Source organism: Trypanosoma conorhini (assembly GCF_003719485.1).
Source record: "Trypanosoma conorhini strain 025E chromosome Unknown Tco_14.4_contig_00105, whole genome shotgun sequence".
In the NCBI taxonomy this organism is placed as follows: domain Eukaryota; phylum Euglenozoa; class Kinetoplastea; order Trypanosomatida; family Trypanosomatidae; genus Trypanosoma; species Trypanosoma conorhini.
This window is the reverse complement of record NW_021704191.1, coordinates 18,835-37,253: the sequence shown is the minus strand read 5'-3', so window position 1 is coordinate 37,253 and position 18,419 is coordinate 18,835. Positions and strand designations below refer to the sequence as shown.

The following is an 18,419-nucleotide window of genomic DNA, read 5'->3' as shown; positions in this document are numbered from 1 at the left end:
CCTGCTCCTGCTGCTCCTGCTCCTGCTGCTGCTCCTGCTGCTGCTCCTGCTGCTGCTCCTGCTCCTGCTCCTGCTGCTGCTGCTCCTGCTGCTGCTCCTGCTGCTGCTCCTGCTGCTGCTCCTGCTGCTGCTGCTGCTCCTGCTGCTGCTGCTCCTGCTGCCGCTGGGACGGAGGTGGAGACGGAGCACGCCCCAGTTCAAGCCGAGGATACAGCCACTCCGCGCGGCCCCGCCAACGACCCTGCTATCTCTGCGGGTCATGCTCCCGAGGCTAATGGAAGTGCGAAAGTGACAGAACCCCCACCAAAGTCTGTTACTGGCCGAACACGGGAATCTGTAGACATTTCTTCAACGGAGCCGTCACGCGACTTCAGCACGCTCATGTTGTACGATGGATCTATATCTATTGCCCCGGATCCAATGCAGTTTGATACAAATGCAATTATTACCACAACGCCGACGTCCACTTCATCACCGGAGTCTCTGCAGGTGGATATTGTGGACCTTGTCCTTGCGGCTATTCAGAACTGCCGCTGCGACAACCCCACATACGCGGGAAGTAGAGAAGTGAACGCAGTAGACTTCAACAGTGGCGGCGGAGGAAGTGTAAGGAGAAGAGGCACAGAGGGAGAAAAACTGGAGATGAAGCGAGGGACGGAGGGTGGTAAGGCTGGTAAAGAAAACGACTATGAGGAGACGCAAAGTGGTACACGTGGGGCTTCCAGGCAGGCGTTGACGTTTGCCCTTATGCTGTGCCGACGAACATCACGTCGGAAGCGCGGCAGTGTACGTGACAAACGACAAGCGCTGAGTAAAGGTAAACAACCACCGATGGAGTCCTTCGTATGTGTGTACTCCATCGCCAACCCAATGGAGAATGCGTCTTCACCATTATCAACGACAATAGCACCGACAGGGCCACGTGGTTACGACTCGTTGAACCCGTATGAGTCGACCAATTCGAATTTTTACCGTGATAGGTATGGCGAGTACTCTTTATCCAAGATGGAGGAACTGCAAAGCTTTTCCAGACAACGGCCGCGGGGACCACCTAAATCAGAGCACCTCACTGCTTCCATTGAGGACATGCGGGGAACCCATGGCGCAACGATGCCGGTGACGCTGCAGTACGTACGTATTGGAAATGATCTCTATGCCGTCACCGAGGTTTCAGACCGTACGTTTGTGCAGTACAGAGAAGAGCGGGTTCTGCTGGGTCGCGGCGGCGTCGATGAGCCTTATCCTGGTGTCTCTGGAGCCGCAACTGAGGGAACGACTGCGGCCAAGAGAGCTAGGCGGCTGTCGTCGTACTCCATAGGTGCCGCATCCTACTCGCTCGCATCGTCGCCGCAAATGGGTGTGCGTCATCAGCTGGTACGCATGTGTTGGTTATGCCTGCGCACCGAGGCCAATATTATTATCTTGCCATGTGCGCATTTTCTTCTTTGCCGCGCCTGCGCGGACACTTTGTCCCACTGCTGCATTTGTCATCGTCTCATTCATGCCACCATTGAACTACATGACGACACCACAGGCGAGACCGAGGTGTGATTTAAGAAGCTGTGATCTTTTTTTTTTCGTTTTTGCACTACTGTTATTCCTCCTCTCATGTACGTGTGTGGGTGTGCTCTTTTCCCTTCTTACTTTTCCTCTCGCTGCCACTGTCGACGTTGCGTAGAGCACCGTTCATATCTGACGTTTGACCGAGTACGGAGCGAGTAGCGTGAACAAAACACTAGCGGAGGCGTCCGCTATCTCTCCTTCTTAGGACCCAATCCTGCTTGGGCGTCTCTTTCTCACTCTCACAGTAGCTGCTATCTGTATCTGCGTCTGTGCGTGCAAGTTATCCCTCTTTTTTTTTTCATTTATTTCCCATTTTCTTTGCCAGTGAGCACACGCATTGGCTCATACATGCGGGTCGCCCCGCAGCAACAGCGAGCATCATTGAGTAACACAACTTCATTTGTGCATCTATACGGTGCTGCATTTAAAAAGCCCCATCCACGAAGTTTGTGAGGGAAGTAAAGACACAATACAAGGGATCCGGAGGGGCAGGAGGAGGCGTTTCCACCGGAGAGGGGATTGGCAGTTGGGACTGGGTGACGGAGAGAAAGAGAGAAAGCAGAACCGACATCTCGTGTGTGTGTGTGGGTGGGGGGGGGGGAGGCGCACGTTTGCATAACAAGGGCATAACGTGAAGGGAAACCACTAGCAACAACAGCAACAAAAGAGTGGTTGCAAGGAGAGGGCGTGGGTAGGGCGAGGGGCGCGGTGGTGTGTGTGTGTTTTTCTTGTTTTACCCACATGTTGGCAGCCACTTCGGGAGATGCGGGTGGTGGAACCCCTCTTTTGGGGGATGATGTCATTTCTGTCATCGCAGCCATGATGCACTCGGCGACGGTGCAAGAGGTGCGAGAGGCACTGCGGCAGGATGGTGGCCTTGGCTGTCGATGCCTTTTGACGGATTTATCGGCACCGGAGGCGAACGCGGAGGCGGAACAGCCACCGCCCTGCGGCAGCGGCACGGGCATCGGCAGCCAAGCGACGACCTCACACCTGGCGGTGTGCGAGTTTGTGGAGCGTCACGCTGGGGAGGAGGAGGTGGCGGCGGGGCATCACGTGGTGGCAACGCACGACGTGTCGGCAATCCTCCAGCGACACGCGGAGGCCCCTCTCAGCCGCACTCCATCGATGCCCCCAAATAGGGATGGAGCAGCAGGCACGCCCGTGGGGACAATGACGACCCCAGGGGCAGTGGCGGGGCCCACGGGGCCACAATCATTGCTGCCGGTGCCGTCTCTGCCGTTGCCACCCTCGTCGTCGCGGGAGATGGTGCGCTGTGTCCTCCTCTCACGGCGTCACCCCACCAGTAGTTCCGAGGCAGCGGCGGCAAGGACAGGGCCTCTCACGTTGCGGCACCTTAACCTCCACGCAATAGAGATGCAGCAGCCACTAGAAGGCTTACAGACGCTTTTGGAGGGCGTGTATGAACCACTTCTGCGATCCAAACGTGAGGTCACACTGCGGTCGCAAATGCAAGACTTGCTTAGTTCTATCCGATCGCACTGTCAAGTCCTGGCTGAGGTGGATTTGAAGATATTTGTGCACGCCGATCTCCTTGAGGTTTGTGCGGCGTACCCGGAAGCGGATGTTGAGCATTTGTTGGAGATTCTTGGCCCTGAGGCGTGCACCGACTCCACTTTTTTGCTTCAGGTCATGGCTCTTCGCAGCCAGTGCCGCGGCGTTTTGGAGACCAAATTTGAGGGAAGGGAAATTGTGAGCTCACGTGACGAGGTGGCGTACTGGCAGGCTGTGCTACGTTGGGTAGAACAGGTGCAAAAACAGCTCCAAAGTCGCGAGTGGCAGCTGGTGCATCGCCTACTGGGCAATCGCGTGGAAACGAGCTATGAGGTGGAGTTTAGGATGCATGCAAAACTCGTCCGTGAATACTTGACACACCTGAAGAGTGTGCCATTCCAGCAGATTGACGAGGTGGAGGAGGACGGCTACGCAGCGTTGGTGGAAGAGTTGTTTTTGGCCATGGAGCGTCCGACAAAATACCCGGCGTTGCAGCGTTTTCGTCTGCTGGAAAGTATTGTGCGGGAGTTGGTGGAGCGGTTTGTGGCGGTTGCGTCTAAGAGTGACGTACTGCGCATGGGCACCCCAGAGGCCCAGCTGCAATGCCTGCGAAGGACGATTCATGTGCTGCAGGATTTGCATCAACGCTACCTGCAGACAGCTGAGTTGTTTTGCTCCGCGGGTCACCTACCGACGCCGCTGCCATCCACGCGGGGCGGTACGCAGCAGCCGAAGCGTCAAGTCCTCGTCTTGGCACGCGCGCGGCAATTGTGGGGATTCGTGAATGAACATTTTCACTACGAGCGTGCCCTGCAACGGACCTTTGCTGACGGCGGTCTTGGGGCGCGCACGACGTGCTCGTTTCACGTGGAACTCACAGAGGCGTATGATCACTTTGCTGCCGCAACAGTGGAGCGTGGATGCTTGTGGGATATTAGTTCATCTGGCACCGCTGAGTTTCAGCGTGCGCTGGCGGCGTACGAGCGGCGCCTAGCAGACATCGACGAGCGCCTCGCACTGCTGGTTGGCACCATGCTGGCAACAGCGCAGGAGATGAGCAGTACTGGTTCCTCTCTGACACCTGCCGCCTCCCCCACTGAGGCGGCAGCACCAGATGCTGCTGCAGTAGGGGCAGCAGCATCCAGGTACTCGGCAGATACAGGGCCTGGCCCCTCGCTTTACCGCATTTACTCCCGTTTCCGCCCACTACGGCGTGAAAAGGTGCAGGCTGTCGTGGCGGGGTTTCAGATGGCATTGCTAGAGCAAATCAACCGCGAGATGAAGGAAGTTCGGGAGCGCTACTTTGACGCAGACAGCTGCCGCGACGGTGTGCGGATAACCGTCTCGCGCTTCGGTGTGACGTCTGTTGTGGGTCGCATGTTGTGGGAGAGGTCTGTGCAGCAGGAGATTGAGGCGTATCTTGAGCGTCGAGACGCCATCTATGAGCACGGTTGGCACCAGCTGCTGCATCTTCGCACCATTGAGCACCACTGGTGCCTTGACGAGTCCCTTGCACAGTTCTTTGGGGTTCCACTACACGCTCTTACGACAAAGGAGCTTGAGGGGGACCTCGATGTGTCTGGCACGGCGTACGCCCTGGCATACCTTGACCTTGTCCACGGCAAGGATGAGCCAAAGTGGTCCGCTGACCCACATATTCAGGCCGCACGGATTTTTCTGCAGGAGTGTGACGCCTCTGCGATTGATTACGCAAAGTCGCGCCTGGTGCTTCTTCGCGTGGGGAGCGGCCGTGGGGTGGAGCAGAGTGAACTGCGAGACGTGCGCAACTTCTGTGAGATCATTTCACAACGAATTCGAGAACGCGTTGTGCAGTGGTGTGAGGATGTGCGGCGACGCATTGCTGCACTTAACGTGTCCCCCGACACGATGACGATGAAAGGCCCCCTTTGGCACGTCGTCCAGCAGCCGCGTGGCCGTGGCCGCGGCCGCGGCGGCATGAGTATAATTGCCAGCGTAGGCAATGATAATGGGGGAACTGCTACTGGTGGCATGCGACGCATTGTCATGCCGCATATTCCCCAGGAAATGTTTGCGCTCTTGCAGGATCTGCACATGCTAGAAGGCATGCAACTGCTTGAAAATCACCTGCAGCTTGTTGCAGACGTGCGCTCCTTTTTTCTGCATAACGAGGAACGCTTCCGCATTGCTAACTGTCTTTCCGCGCTTATCCATGCATTTGAGACCGCACTCGACGGGGAGGATGAGATGATGGTCCATCTTGCGACAGAGGAATATGCCAAGGTGCACCAGACATTTCTTGATGGGGCCCAGTTGCGGTGGTCAGACGAAGAACGGCTGCAACAATACACGCAGGAGCTCTCCGACCGTGTCTACGCCTTCTGCGTTGCTGCGGCCCGCGTGCGTGAAGTCACGGCAGACATGGAGCGCGGGGTTGCCCAGCTGCACAGTCGCGCCGTGCAAAAGGCGGAGGCGGTGGTGTGGCGGGTGGGGGAAATGCACTCCCTCGTCAACGTCCTCTACGCGAATTGCGCCAACGCAGGCTGGTGGGTGCGACGCCTGCAGCCGCGCCTGGACGCCGCTATAGTCTGGCAGTTGGAGCAGCACCTCCGCCGCTGGTCGGATGAGTTTTTTTCTATGAGTCACGACCAGAGATTTCTTGACAAGGGCGCCGAGACAGAGGAGTTTGGCCTGCGGCCGTTGCGTGTGCGCATGCGGGTGGTGTTCAAGGAGATTGCGCTGTCGTCACCGGCCGCCGCGTGCCGTCATCACTGGCTGAACGAACTGAACCGCTCCTTCGCCTGGGTGCACACCCTGTCTACGCTGCGGCAGGACTACCCACACCAGTCACACCAGCAGCGGCAACCGTCTCCCTCGGCCCCGTACCAACAACCGCAGCAACAACAGCAAGTGCTTGCGGAGTGGAGCTCAAGTGCCTCGGCGCTAGCCACGTATGAACGTGTATTGGAGTGGCTTCCTCCGCAGTTCCTTGCGGAGCCGCTGCAGGCAATTGAGAAAACCATCCGGGACGCCGTCGAGGTGGAGGCACAGTGGCGTCGTGGTCAGCAGCTGTTAAACCTTGAGGTGGGGGTGCTGCAGCAGCGCCTCGGGGACGACCTTGAGAAGTGGGGAGAGGCGCTGCAGAAGATTCGCGAGATGGCAGGCAGCCTGATGGATTATACGCAGCCCAGCACTCTCGTGGGCGGCATCGTTATTGTCGCGGATGACGCACAGAAGGAGCTTGGCCGGAAGCTGGACAACTTGACGCAGTACATTCATTCACGGTACCGCGATGTGGTGGAGAAGCGTCTAGAGTCGTGCTACCATGGCGTCATGGGGGCTCGCGCGGCGGCGGAGAACTGCAATGTCATCAACAACCTCGAGGACGCGGCCCGGTTTATCTGCGAACTGCCGGAGATCCGGGGAAATATGCAGGCGACGGAACGCCAAATCGCCTCCCTTACGCCTGCTGAAGATTATTTGAGGCGGCAGGGTTTTGCACTGCCGGATTCGTGGATTTATGTGCGGAAGCTCAAGACGGAGTACCGCGCCTACCACGATCTTATTGAGCGAAAGGTCAAAGCCTTGGAGTTTCGTCGCCCCTTTCTCTGTGAGAGCCTCAAGCCGCAGGAGGAGGATCTTTCTCGCCAGATTGACGAAGTAGAAGCGTCCCTGCACACTATTGTCACATGGGTGCAGGATCAGGAGCAGGCGCAGCTGGAGGAGGTTTCAGACTCGGCCCAGCGACGCTTCAGTGAGATGCAGGAATGGGTCGCGCGACTGAAGGAGCAGCGAACACGACTCACTGCGCTGCAGGCGGCGCTCGGAGTCCCAATCCTTGCGGAGACAAAGTTGGAGGCCATCATGGCGCGCATGGAGGAGATGCAGTGGGTGTGTGGCCACGTTGCACGGGCTTATCAACGACTACATGCGCTTGCACGAACGCCATTCTCTGAAATGGTACCACGGCAACTGCACGAGGAGCTCGTCGCGATAGATCGTGAGGTGCGAGAGTTCCCTGAAGGGGTTCGTACCCACCAGGCCTACAATGAACTCCAGCTCTGCGTTGAAAGCCGACTTGCATGTCGGCAGCTGATGCAGGAACTACGCTCCGACGCCATGACACCCTTGGAGCGCGCGGAGCGGCATTGGATGGCGCTGAAGTCGCAGTTGCACGCACCATGGAAACTTGAGGCGTTGACCGTGGGCGACATTTGGCGCAGCAATCCCGTAGAGAACGCGAAGATCTACCATGACGTCTTGGAGTTCGCCCACGGTGAGCTTCGTTTAGAGTCACAACTCGGACACATTATTGGCTTCTGGAACACGTTTGCGTTCAACACAATGGTGTACCGGCATCAGTTTGTGCTTGTCCGTGGATGGGACGTCGTCTTTGAGCGACTCTCGGATGATCTTGACTCCTTCCAGGGCCTCCGCTCCAGCCCCTTCTTCTCCTCGCAGCACGTCATTGCCATGGTGGCGGACTGGGATACTCGTCTGCAGCTACTCTTGCGGACGCTGGAGGTGCTCATGGTGGTGCAACGGCGGTGGGTTCATCTCGACAGCATTTTCACCGGTAACGCCGACATCCGCCGGCAGTTGTCGAAGGACGCAATACAGTTTGATCGGGCGACTCGTGAGTTCATGAAACTCATGCCCGCAAAGGCGAGCCTTGGTGCTGCGCCTGTACTGAAGGCGCAGGACTTTCTTCAAGACAAAAAGCTTCTAACCTCGCTGGAACGGCTTGAGGGACAGCTTTCCCGGGTGCAGAGGGCGCTGAGTACATACTTGGACCTGCAACGGCGTCAATTCCCGCGGCTCTTCTTTGTGGGCGATGATGACCTGCTGGAGACCCTTGGAAACAGCAGCAACCCAACTCTCATTGAGAAGCACTTGCCCAAGATGTTTACTGCCCTAGCCCGATTTATTATTGGCGGAGATGAGAGCGAAGGTGACGGAGCTAAGGACGGCGATTCTGCGGCACCGATTCAAGTTATGGGGTTTGCGAGTGCTGAGGGAGAAAAGGTGATGCTGGAGCGGCCGGTAGCGTTGAAGGATCGTCCGCTGCATGACTGGCTGGCTGAGGTGGAGGCCTCTATGGTGACCTCCCTCTGTCGGCTGACACGGTCAGCCGTGGAATCGTTAACATCCAGTGGAAAGGTGACGACGGCGTGGATCACCTCGTTTCCGCTGCAGGTCGTCTGCCTTGCCTTTCAGGTGTGGTGGGTGCGGCTGCAGGAGCAAACCTTCCTGGCATGGCAAAGGCAGGGACGGACCGGTAAGAAGGAGCCCTCGATGGCTGTGGCTCACATGGTGTCTCTGCTCGACCGTCTCGCTGTGGATGGCATATTGCCGGGCACGACGCTGGCTTTGCGCCACGGTATGGAGGAACTCATCACTCTCGCCGTGTATCAGCGCGATGTCTCGCGTGTGATTGACTCAAGGCAAATCCTCTCCGCTGATGAGTTTGAGTGGCTACGTGTCCTGCGGTTGTACCTAGGCAAGGATGGCGCCGAGTTGCAGTGCCAGATGGCTGACACCTCTTTCCGTCACGGCTTTGAGTACCTTGGATGGCACCAGCGCCTTGTGCAAACCACCCTCACCGACCGCTGCTACCTCACCATGACGCAGGCACTGCACGCACGCCTTGGTGGCTCGCCTGTGGGTCCTGCCGGCTCTGGGAAAACGGAAACGGTGAAGGCGCTGGGCACGCAACTCGGCCGGCACGTGTTAGTGTTTAATTGCGATGACACCTTTGACTTTGACGCCGTTGGTCGTATTTTACTTGGCCTCTGCCAGGTGGGCGCGTGGGGCTGCTTTGATGAGTTCAACCGACTAGAGGAGCGTGTGCTGTCAGCGGTGTCGCAGCAGATTCAGACCATCCAGGAGGCCCTTCGAACAGAATCTGACACTGTCACGCTCGCACAGCAGACTGTGCCACTGCGGGAAAGTGTGGCGTTGTTTATCACCATGAATCCGGGCTTTGCTGGCCGCTCAAACCTGCCGGGGAACCTTAAGCAACTGTTCCGCACCATGACAATGGCGGCCCCCGACCGTGAGACCATCGCGGAGGTCATGTTGTTTGCCCAGGGGTTTCGCACGGCGGAGGCGCTGTCGCGGAAGATTGCTCCGCTCTTTCACTTGTGTTCGGAAAAGCTTTCCCAGCAGGCGCACTACGACTTTGGGCTACGCGCTCTGAAGTCTGTTCTTCTGACGGCAGGCGATCTCAGACGCTCTTCGCGCGAGGACGCCGTCACGAACCCCAGCGCCCCTCCCATGGACGTGAACCTTGAGGAAGCGGAGGGGGAAATTATGTTGCAAAGCCTCATCAGCAGCATTACACCGCGTCTCGTCACGGAGGACGTGGCACTCTTCTACCCTTTGTTGCGGGACTTCTTTCGAGGTCTTCAGTTTCCTGGCGCGGCCATGACGGCATTGCGTGTGGCCATTGACGACGTATGTCGCGAGACTCACTACGTTGCAACACCAGCGTGGGTCGAGAAGGTTTGTCAGCTGTATCACACACGCAAGATGCGGCATGGCCTCATTTTAGTTGGACCAAGTGGGACAGGCAAAACGGCCTGCTGGAAGACGCTGCTGCGTGCCATGGCGCGACTCACCGTGGTAGACAGTGATGCACATGATGGTGGTGGCGGCAGTCCTACCGAGGAAGGCGTTCCTAAAAGTGGTCCACTGGAGGCGCATGCCTACTTGATTGACCCCAAGGCGATGAGCAAGGCAGAGCTTTTTGGCGTCTTTGAGGCAACCACGCGGGAGTGGAAGGACGGCGTCTTCACGGAGATCCTGCGCCGCATCGTTACAAATGAGATGGGCGACGATCGCTCACGACAGCAGCATTGGATTATCTTTGACGGTGACGTGGACCCGCACTGGGTGGAGAACCTCAACTCCCTGCTCGATGACAATAAGGTCTACACCCTGCCAAACGGCGAGCGGCTTAGCCTCCCGCCATCGGTGCGCATTGTGTTTGAGGTCCAAGACCTGCGCTGTGCGACGCCGGCCACGGTGTCGCGTTGTGGCATGATTTGGTTCAATCGTGGTACCGTTCCAGTCTCCAGCGTGCTCAGCCGCCACTTCGGGGCCTTCTACCGTGTTCCGTTGATTGATGGGCAAGGCAAAAGGCGGCTCAACTTTCTGACTGGCGACAGCGAGGAACACAAGACACGGTCCGGTGGGAATTACTTTATGGTCCCGCGCAGAGGTGGCGAGCGGGGAGGGATGTTGTTTGACGTGTCTAAGGAGGCACAGGCTCCAGCCACAGCAATTGAGGGCGACAATCCCAGTCCTACAAGTAATTTGACTATCAGCACAGTGGAGGAGTCCTTTGCCCTTGGCGACGGCGGCAGCCGGAGGGAGACGTCTTTGTGGTGCTCGAACGCCCTCACCGACACTTGTCGCGAGGTAATGCAGCTACAGATGGTGATGGCAAATGTGTGGGGGCCCGCTTTTGCCAAAGGCGGCCTACTGGAACGTGCCATTCAGCTCATCCACAGTGAAGAGTATTGGAAGCGGGGGATTATGGAGCACAGTGACCTCCAAATGCTGCGCAGCGTACAGTCATTTTTGCTTGATGGAATTTCGCGCATGTGGAAGCTGCGCGAGCAGCGGGCGAAACTGCCCATGGTGAACGTACTGCAAGCATATGCGGCGAATGTGCTTCTCTACGCTGTGCTCTGGGGCTTCACTGCTTCACTAAGCCATGAACTCCGTAGACGCTGGGCGGATGACTTGTCGCTCGCTCTGGGAACCGCGTCCGACGGAGGTTTGGCGGGGACGCTTTCACTGCTCGACGTTCAGCCGGATCCCTTGACTGGGGCGTGGAGTGCCTTCCGCGAGCGTGTGCGGGACACCGCCATTGCAGCAGAGCAGTTGGGGGCAAACGACGTGATCATTCCAACGGTTGACACGTGCCGTCACGAGGAGGTGTTGCGGGCGTGGATCAACGGTGGGAACACGGCGATTCTTTGTGGACCGCCTGGCTCCGGTAAGACGATGTTGATTGCATCGCTGCTGCAGCAGTCTTCCGAATACGACGCCGTATTTCTCAACTTTTCGAGTGGAACGAAGCCGAAAAACATTATTCGAGCCTTGGAGCAGTACTGCAGCGTACAAAACACGGCACGTGGTCCCGTGATGTCTCCCACTGGCGGCAAAGGGCTGTTGCTGTTCTGCGACGAGATTAACCTTCCGGCGATGGATCAGTACGGAACGCAGCCCGTTGTGCAGCTGCTGCGTCAATTAATTCAACGACGCGGCTACTACCGCAGTCGCGACAATGCATGGATCAACGTCGAGGGAGTTCAGGTGATTGGTGCCTGTAATCCACCCACCGACGCGGGACGCGTGTCGCTTTCCCAACGCTTCTTGCGCTTGGCACCCGTGTTGTTTGTGGACTTTCCTACAAAGGAAAGCCTCCACATGATCTACGCGGCCTACTGCCGTGCGGTGCTTGTCTTGAACAGTCGGTTGCAGCGGTCGCACGCGGAGAAGTTGTCGTGTGCGATGGTCGAAGTGTACACGGCCACGCAGGCCCACTTTACCTCGTGGCGCCAACCACACTACGTCTATTCCCCGCGCGATCTCTCGCGCTGGACGCGCGCCGTCTACAACGCCCTCCTGACGTGGGACGAGCCCGAGCGGCGCGCGCTGCGTGCAGAGGGACTTGTGCGTCTTTCCGTACACGAAGGACTACGCGTCTTTCGGGACCGCCTGGTGGAAGACGAGGAGCGGGATTGGACAGACGCCACCATGGATCGCGCCTTCCTCACGCATTTCCCTGAAATCGCGGCGGCGGCGGCGTTGCCCCCGCCATCTCTGCGGCGTCCCGTGTTGTACTCCACAATTCTGCGACGCTCGTATTCAGAGAGCGCGCGGGATGTATTGCGTGCGTACATTGAGCATAAGCTGGAGGTGTTCTGCGAGGAGGAGGTGGACACCACACTTGTCGTCCACGACGCGGTGATCGACCACGTCACACGCATCAATCGTGTTCTGCAGCAGCCGTTGGGCCACATGTTGATCGCGGGCGCGTCCGGTGTGGGCAAAACGATCACCGCACGACTTGTCGCGTGGATGAACGGCATGGCGCTGGTTCGCCTCGGGGTTCACCGCAACTATCAACTCGACGACTACGAAAGGGACCTACGTGACATACTTCGACGCGCCGGGTGCAAGCTGGAGCGCGTCTGCTTTCTCTTTGACGACAGCAACATCATGGAGGCGAGCTTCTTGGAGTACATGAACGCCCTCCTGGCCTCAGGGGAGGTACCAGGCCTGTTTGAGGGCGAGGAGTGGGGGAAACTCATGGAGGAAATACGCGAGAGCGTGGTGGCGCAGCAACTCCTCAAGGCAAGCGGCAAACCGCAGAAGTTGCCCCAGCTGGAGGACGACGACGATGATGCACAGACGCAGCACGACCACCAGCCGCTGCCGCCGCCGGCGTCCACGTTGCCTTTGCCCAGCGGCAAAATCAAGCACGCCGCCACGGGCAGTGGCGCCACGACGGCTCCGCAACAAGAGGCGCTCGACACGATGGTTTCCGCCGCGTACGTCGACACCACATCCGAGCAGGAGCTGTACCGCTGGTTCCTTGGAAACGTGAAGCGCAACCTCCACGTCATCTTCACGATTGATCCCTCCGCCGGGGAATTTGCAGGTCGTGCTGTGGCGAGCCCGGCGCTCTTCAACCGTTGCACCATCGACTGGTTTGGCGAGTGGGACCGCCACACACGCTACCAGGTCACACGCCAACTCACTGAACCGATTGATATCATGTTCTCTTGCGGGAACACGTTCCTGAAACGCGAGAGTGAGGCCCGTGATGCGCTGGCAGACGCACTCTGCGGCATTCACGAAATCGCAGACGAGGTGAATCGGGTTGTGCGACTGCAGAACGCGCAACATGGGACATTTATAACGCCGCGCCACTTTGCCGATTGCGTACGTCAGCTTCAGTTGCTGTACGAGGAGAAAAAAGGCGGATCGAAGGAGCAGGTGCTGCACTTGCGCAGCGGCCTCGCCAAGCTGGATGCGGCGTCCGATGAGGTTGAGCAGCAGCAAGCCAAACTTCACGAGCATGAAGCCGTGTTGGCAACAAACAGTACCAAGGCGCAGATGATGCTCGATCGCATTGTCACAGACACGGAAACGACGAAGCGGGAGAAGCAGGCGGCTGAGCGCCTGCGCCAGCAGCTGCAGGAGGAGGAGGAGCTCATCGTCGCCGACAAGGCGCAGGTGCAACAGCAGCTGTCAGAGGCGGAACCCGCGCTGCGGGAGGCGGAGATTGCGCTCAACACCATTCGACCAGAGTACCTCCGCGAGATTCGTGCCTACACGACCCCACCACAGATGGTGCAGCGGGTGTTGGAGGCCGTGCTTGCTGTGATGGGAGAAAAACGGGCGGATGAGTGGGACGTCATCAAGCACCACATCCGTCGCGATGATTTTCTCGCGGGGGTGAAGGCCTTTGAGCCGCGCAGCATCACGGAGGAGGCGCGTCTGACGGTGCGCCAGATGTTGCAGGAGGAGGACTTCACGTACGGGGCGGCACAGCGTGCCTCTAAGGCGGCTGGTCCGCTGCTGCAGTGGGTGGGGGCGCAGGTGAAGTACGCGGAGATATTAACCGCGATGGAGCCGTTGCGAACTCGCATCGATCACCTCACGGAGGCCCACAGCGCCAAACACGCCCAACTTCAGCGCACCGAGGCGGAGATAGCGGCAATGGAGGCGTCACTCCTGCAGCTCAAGGAGGGATACCAAGAGGTGACGGAGGAGATTGCAGGAATCAAAAACACGATGAGTGGAGTCGCCGCCCGCTGCGAACGCGCCACAAAGTTGCTGCGGCAATTGTTTGATGAACGCGGACGGTGGGAAACGGAGGCTCTGGGCTTTGACTCCGAGGTGCGTACAATTTTGGGCGACTGCACCCTTGCCGCCGCGTCGTTGGCGTACTTTGGCTACTTTGACGAGCATACGCGGCAGTCGCTACTCCTTCCGCGTTGGCGTCGCTGCCTGCAGCAGATGCAAATTCCTTTTCGAGAAGAACTTCGCAATGCTATGGAGTACCTTGTGACGCCGCAGGAGCGACTATCGTGGGAGCTGCACGGGCTGCCGAAGGATCATCTCTGCATCGAGAATGCAATGATTCTTAGTCGTTGCCAACGTTACCCGTTTATTATTGATCCGAATGGTGTTGCGGTGTCATTTCTTTTGCAACAACATGCGACGGATAAAATCCACACAACAAGCTTCAGCAAAACGGGTTATCTGAAGCAGCTGGACATGGCTGTGCGATTTGGTTACCCCATTCTTATGCAGGATGCAGAGTTCATTGACCCAGCGCTCAATTCGCTTATTAATAAAGAAATCCATCGCGTGCAGGGTCATGCCTTGACGCGGCTGGGGGCACAAGACGTGGAAATGGCAGCGGCGTTTCGTCTGTTTCTCGTGACGCGTGACTCGCACTATCAGCCGTCACCCGGCATGGCTGGTCAGGTTTGCCTCGTCAACTTCACCGTGACACAGTCCTCGCTACAGTCGCAGTGCCGACACCGCGTCATGCTGCATGAGCACTCCGAATTGGATGTTCGGCGGGCGCACATTTTGCGTGCTCAGGGTGAGTACCAGCTGAGACTGCGGGTGTTGGAACAAGAGCTGCTCACCTCCATCGCACGCAGCGAGGGTAGCCTGCTAGAGAATGACTCCCTAACCGTCGTCCTGGAGCGTCTGAAAGGAGAGACCGAGTCGCTGAAGGCTGGCATTGCAGAGAGCGAGGCATCGATGCAGGTCATTACTGAGGTTGAGGCGCAGTACCAACCCATTGCAGCAGCAGTGGCAAAAATTTACTTTGCCTTGCGTCGTTTCTCACAGCTGCATTGGTTGTATCAGTTCAACGTGGAATTTATCTTTCGCATTCTCGCGGACGCCTTGGCACTCCTACCTGCACGTTCTGCGGATGTTGGCGGGGTTGAGGAGCGAGACGAGGACGCGGCACGTCTGCAAGTGCTCACCCGTGAGGTGTTCAACCTCGTTCACCAACGTGTGCGGCGCGGGATCTTTGCAGAGGACCATCTCGTGCTCGCCATTCTGCTCGGAAAGCTGCGTAGTGGCATTGACGACCGCGTGGGACGCCAAATCACTCTGGAGGAATGGAGCTGGTTTGAAGACGCGTTGCACGACCCTGCCAAGGATGAAGCTGGTGTGACGGCTGCCGTTGCTGGTCCGGGCGGTGCCTCGCACGCGATACCCGTTATTCTGCGCGAGTGCGGTGTGTGTGTGCCGGCGTCGGAGTTTGCCCTGGCGGCATTGCTGCAACGGCCGCTGTTTGCAGAGGTGCGGGCGTCACTGCAGAATCCGCAACACGGGGCGGCCTGGCGGCGGTACTTGGAGTCCGCCGCACCGTACGCTGAGGTCATGCCGGCGTTCCAGGCCGCCGCTGCCAAGGAAAACAGTCGCGTCAGTCATAGTGGTTCTCGGGAGCACACGCGTCGTGCATTCCTTGCCGCCTTTTTCCTGCTTTACACACGCCGGGATGCGTTTGCGCCGGCCGTCCGGGAATTTCTGCAACGCTTCTTCGACGAGGAGCCTCCGAGCGTTCATCCCGACAACAAAATCGGCTGCGGCTCCTTTTTCACGGCGGAGGCCCCTGATCTCGCCGCGGTGCAGGCGGAGCTCTCCAACAGCACGCCACTCATCCTCGTGGCAAACGCTGGCAGCGACCCAACGTTGATGTTGGAGACGCTGGCCCGTGCCCTGGACGTGACCCTGCGGGTCGCTGTGATGGGCAGCGCCACGGGCCTTGACATGGCGGAGCGGTACCTGACAGACGCCATGGCAGAGGGAACCTGGGTGCTGCTGAAGAACATCCACCTCGCGCGGACCTACGCCGATGCGACGGAAAAGTGGCTGCATCGTGAGCTGTCGGAGGGTCGACTACATCGCAACTTTCGTCTTGTGCTCTCCATTGAGGCTGCCCCGGGCATTCGCTGCCGCAGCGGATGCGGCGGGGACTTTGACGCGGGCAGAAGTAATGCTAGTGGTAACGATGGTGGTAAACGCGCTGAGGAAGCGTTGGAGGAGCTTCCTGTGAGCCTTGTAGAGGCATCGGTGGTGCTGGTTTACGAACCTCCGCCAGGGATGAAGTCATCCTTGTTGCAGACCGTAGGAGCGTTGAAGCCGCACTCCAGCTGCGCCAAGCAGCCTGCGGACATCCAACGCATCTATCTTGCTGCCGCCTGGCTGCATGCGGTGGTGATGGAGCGGCTGCTGTACATTCCCATGGGGTGGAGTTCACGGTACGAATTTACTGATACCGAGTTCTGGCGCATCTTGCAGGCTGTGGACAGTTGGGTGGGAACTGCTGTGAGAAGTGGTGGTCGTGGCGGCGGCGAAAGGGTTGACCGCGACCGTGTTTCATGGCCCGCACTGCAAACAATTGTTGGTACAACGTTGTACGGTGGCAAAATCACCAACGAGTTTGATCAGCTACTGCTGGATTGCCTCTGTTCGCAACTCATGAGCAAGGCCGTCTTCGACGATGATCGCCTGTTTGCCTTGACTGACGACGAAGAACTTAACGCGCGTCTCATGTGGCGCTCGATTCAATCTCTGCAGGATGTGCAGGCGTGGGTGCGAGCGCTGCCGGATGCAGAGACGCCGCTGTGGGCACGTCTTCCCGCCAGCGCTTCACGCGTGGTGTCGGCGCAGCACGCCGTTGCGACAATAGAGCGGCTGGCCCTCGTGAGACTGATCGAAGAGGGGGACAATGAAGTCGCGGCTCACGACGATGCCGAGGCGGGCCATGAGCTGCACGCCGCGCCGCGCAGCATTGGTGAGACCCACTGGGGGCAGCAAATTCAACGCTTCTGCCGTGTGTGGCATAGCGCGCTCAACGGATTGGGAAACATGAAGCCGCGACAAACTCCCGTGACAAGCTCGCTTTCGTTTGTGGCAGAGGAGACTGCGACGGGCGGCGACGCAAGCGTGGAGCCCACGGCAATGGCTATAGAGCGAGAGTACAGCTTTGCGCTGGATCGCCGACGAGAAATTCTTGAAGACCTTGCGGCATTGGAGGAGATCTGTGCAGGGTCACGAAGCCCAACGGCAACACAGCGTGGATTAATGGACCATGTGCTGCGCGATCAAGTGCCCCCACACTGGGCCCGCTCCTACCACACATTTCCAACTACGGCAGACCAGTGGATGTCGGACTTCATGAGCCGCGTTGCCCACGTGCAAGCGATGCATGAGGCTGTACGGCAGAATACATTTGAAACAACATGCCTTTCTCTCGGTCTCCTCTTCTGGCCTGGGGCGTTTCTTACGGCGACGAAGCAGCAGGCTGCTCGCCGGCAGCATCGCTCGCTCGAACAGCTGCAGCTGCGACTAGAGCTCATGTCAGAAGACGCGACACAGGCCCACGCCGCGAGCAACAGAGAAGAGCCTCAGGTGTGGCATCTCGTCGGTCTCACACTTTACTCCGCCCGCCTTGTAGCAAATTGTGGCAAGTGTGAACTTCTCCCAGCCACCTCTGGCACCTCCTCCGCACCCATCGGCGCTCTGCTTCACTGGGAACCGGTCCCTGCACCAGCAGCGGACGGAGCTGCCCCGCTGGCGTCGAAGTCATCCCTGTTGATGCGATTGTTGTCGCAAAACCCGGCGCATGGACGCTTCGCAACGCCGTTTTACATGAACCCGCGCCGTGATACGATGCTCGAAGTGGTGGAGATCGCGGTGGACCCCGTCAGGTCGCCGATGCGGGCGTGGTACGAGCGCGGCGTGTGCCTCGTCGCCTGCTCCCTGGCGGAACGTTGAATGCCGCAGAGCCGAGAGAAGGCCCCACGGCGGAGGCCAGCGAAACCGAAGGGTTGAAAACACTGAGGGGAAAAAAGGGGCGAAACGAGAAATGAAAAGAAAGGAAGAAACTAAAAAAAAAAGAAAAGAAAGAAATGAAAACTGAATGATTGGAGAGTGCAGAAGAAGCGATGACGGGGTAGGATGCGGGTGGAGTCGTCCAGCCAAACAAGGGCCGACAGAGGCACAAAAGACGTTGGTGCTTTCGCAGTGCCTCTCTTACCCTCCTCCTCCTCCTCCTCCCCCCTCTACACGCACACGTGTGCGTGTATGTGAGGGGGAGAGAAAACGCGGAAGCGCGGAGAAAGAGACCCTCGTATCCCGGCATACGTGCCTGACTTGCGCTTTTTTTATATCGCACAAACGCGGTGGTATCGGGCGGCCTTAGTAGGACGCGTGCAACATAAAAACAGTCAAGTTTCCCGCTCCTTTCCATCCCCAGAAACAAACAAGGTGGACGAAGGTAGAAATCAAAAGAGAAGCTACTGGAT

General features: G+C 58.3%; 3 protein-coding genes across 3 annotated transcripts, besides 2 other annotated features; all 3 read left to right on the top strand.

The window, feature by feature from the left end:
- Nucleotide 1: 1 nt before the first annotated feature.
- Nucleotides 2-292, top strand: Tco025E_02618 (uncharacterized protein; the record flags this gene model as incomplete). The annotated part of the gene is made up of 1 exon (XM_029369543.1): nt 2-292. A coding segment is annotated over one exon (291 nt), but the record flags the coding sequence as incomplete, so codon positions are not given.
- Nucleotides 293-381: 89 nt separating this feature from the next.
- Nucleotides 382-1,551, top strand: Tco025E_02617 (uncharacterized protein; the record flags this gene model as incomplete). Its single annotated transcript, XM_029369542.1, has 1 exon — nt 382-1,551. One exon carries the CDS (start codon nt 382-384, stop codon nt 1,549-1,551), a length of 1,170 nt encoding a protein of 389 aa, XP_029230370.1.
- Nucleotides 1,552-2,304: 753 nt separating this feature from the next.
- On the top strand, nt 2,305-17,889 carry Tco025E_02616 (cytoplasmic dynein 1 heavy chain 1; the record flags this gene model as incomplete). The annotated part of the gene is made up of 1 exon (XM_029369541.1): nt 2,305-17,889. One exon carries the CDS (start codon nt 2,305-2,307, stop codon nt 17,887-17,889), a length of 15,585 nt encoding a protein of 5,194 aa, XP_029230369.1.
- An 87-nt stretch (nt 17,890-17,976) lies between these two features.
- Nucleotides 17,977-18,030: a microsatellite.
- A 121-nt stretch (nt 18,031-18,151) lies between these two features.
- Nucleotides 18,152-18,177: a microsatellite.
- Between the last annotated feature and the right edge of the window lie 242 nt (nt 18,178-18,419).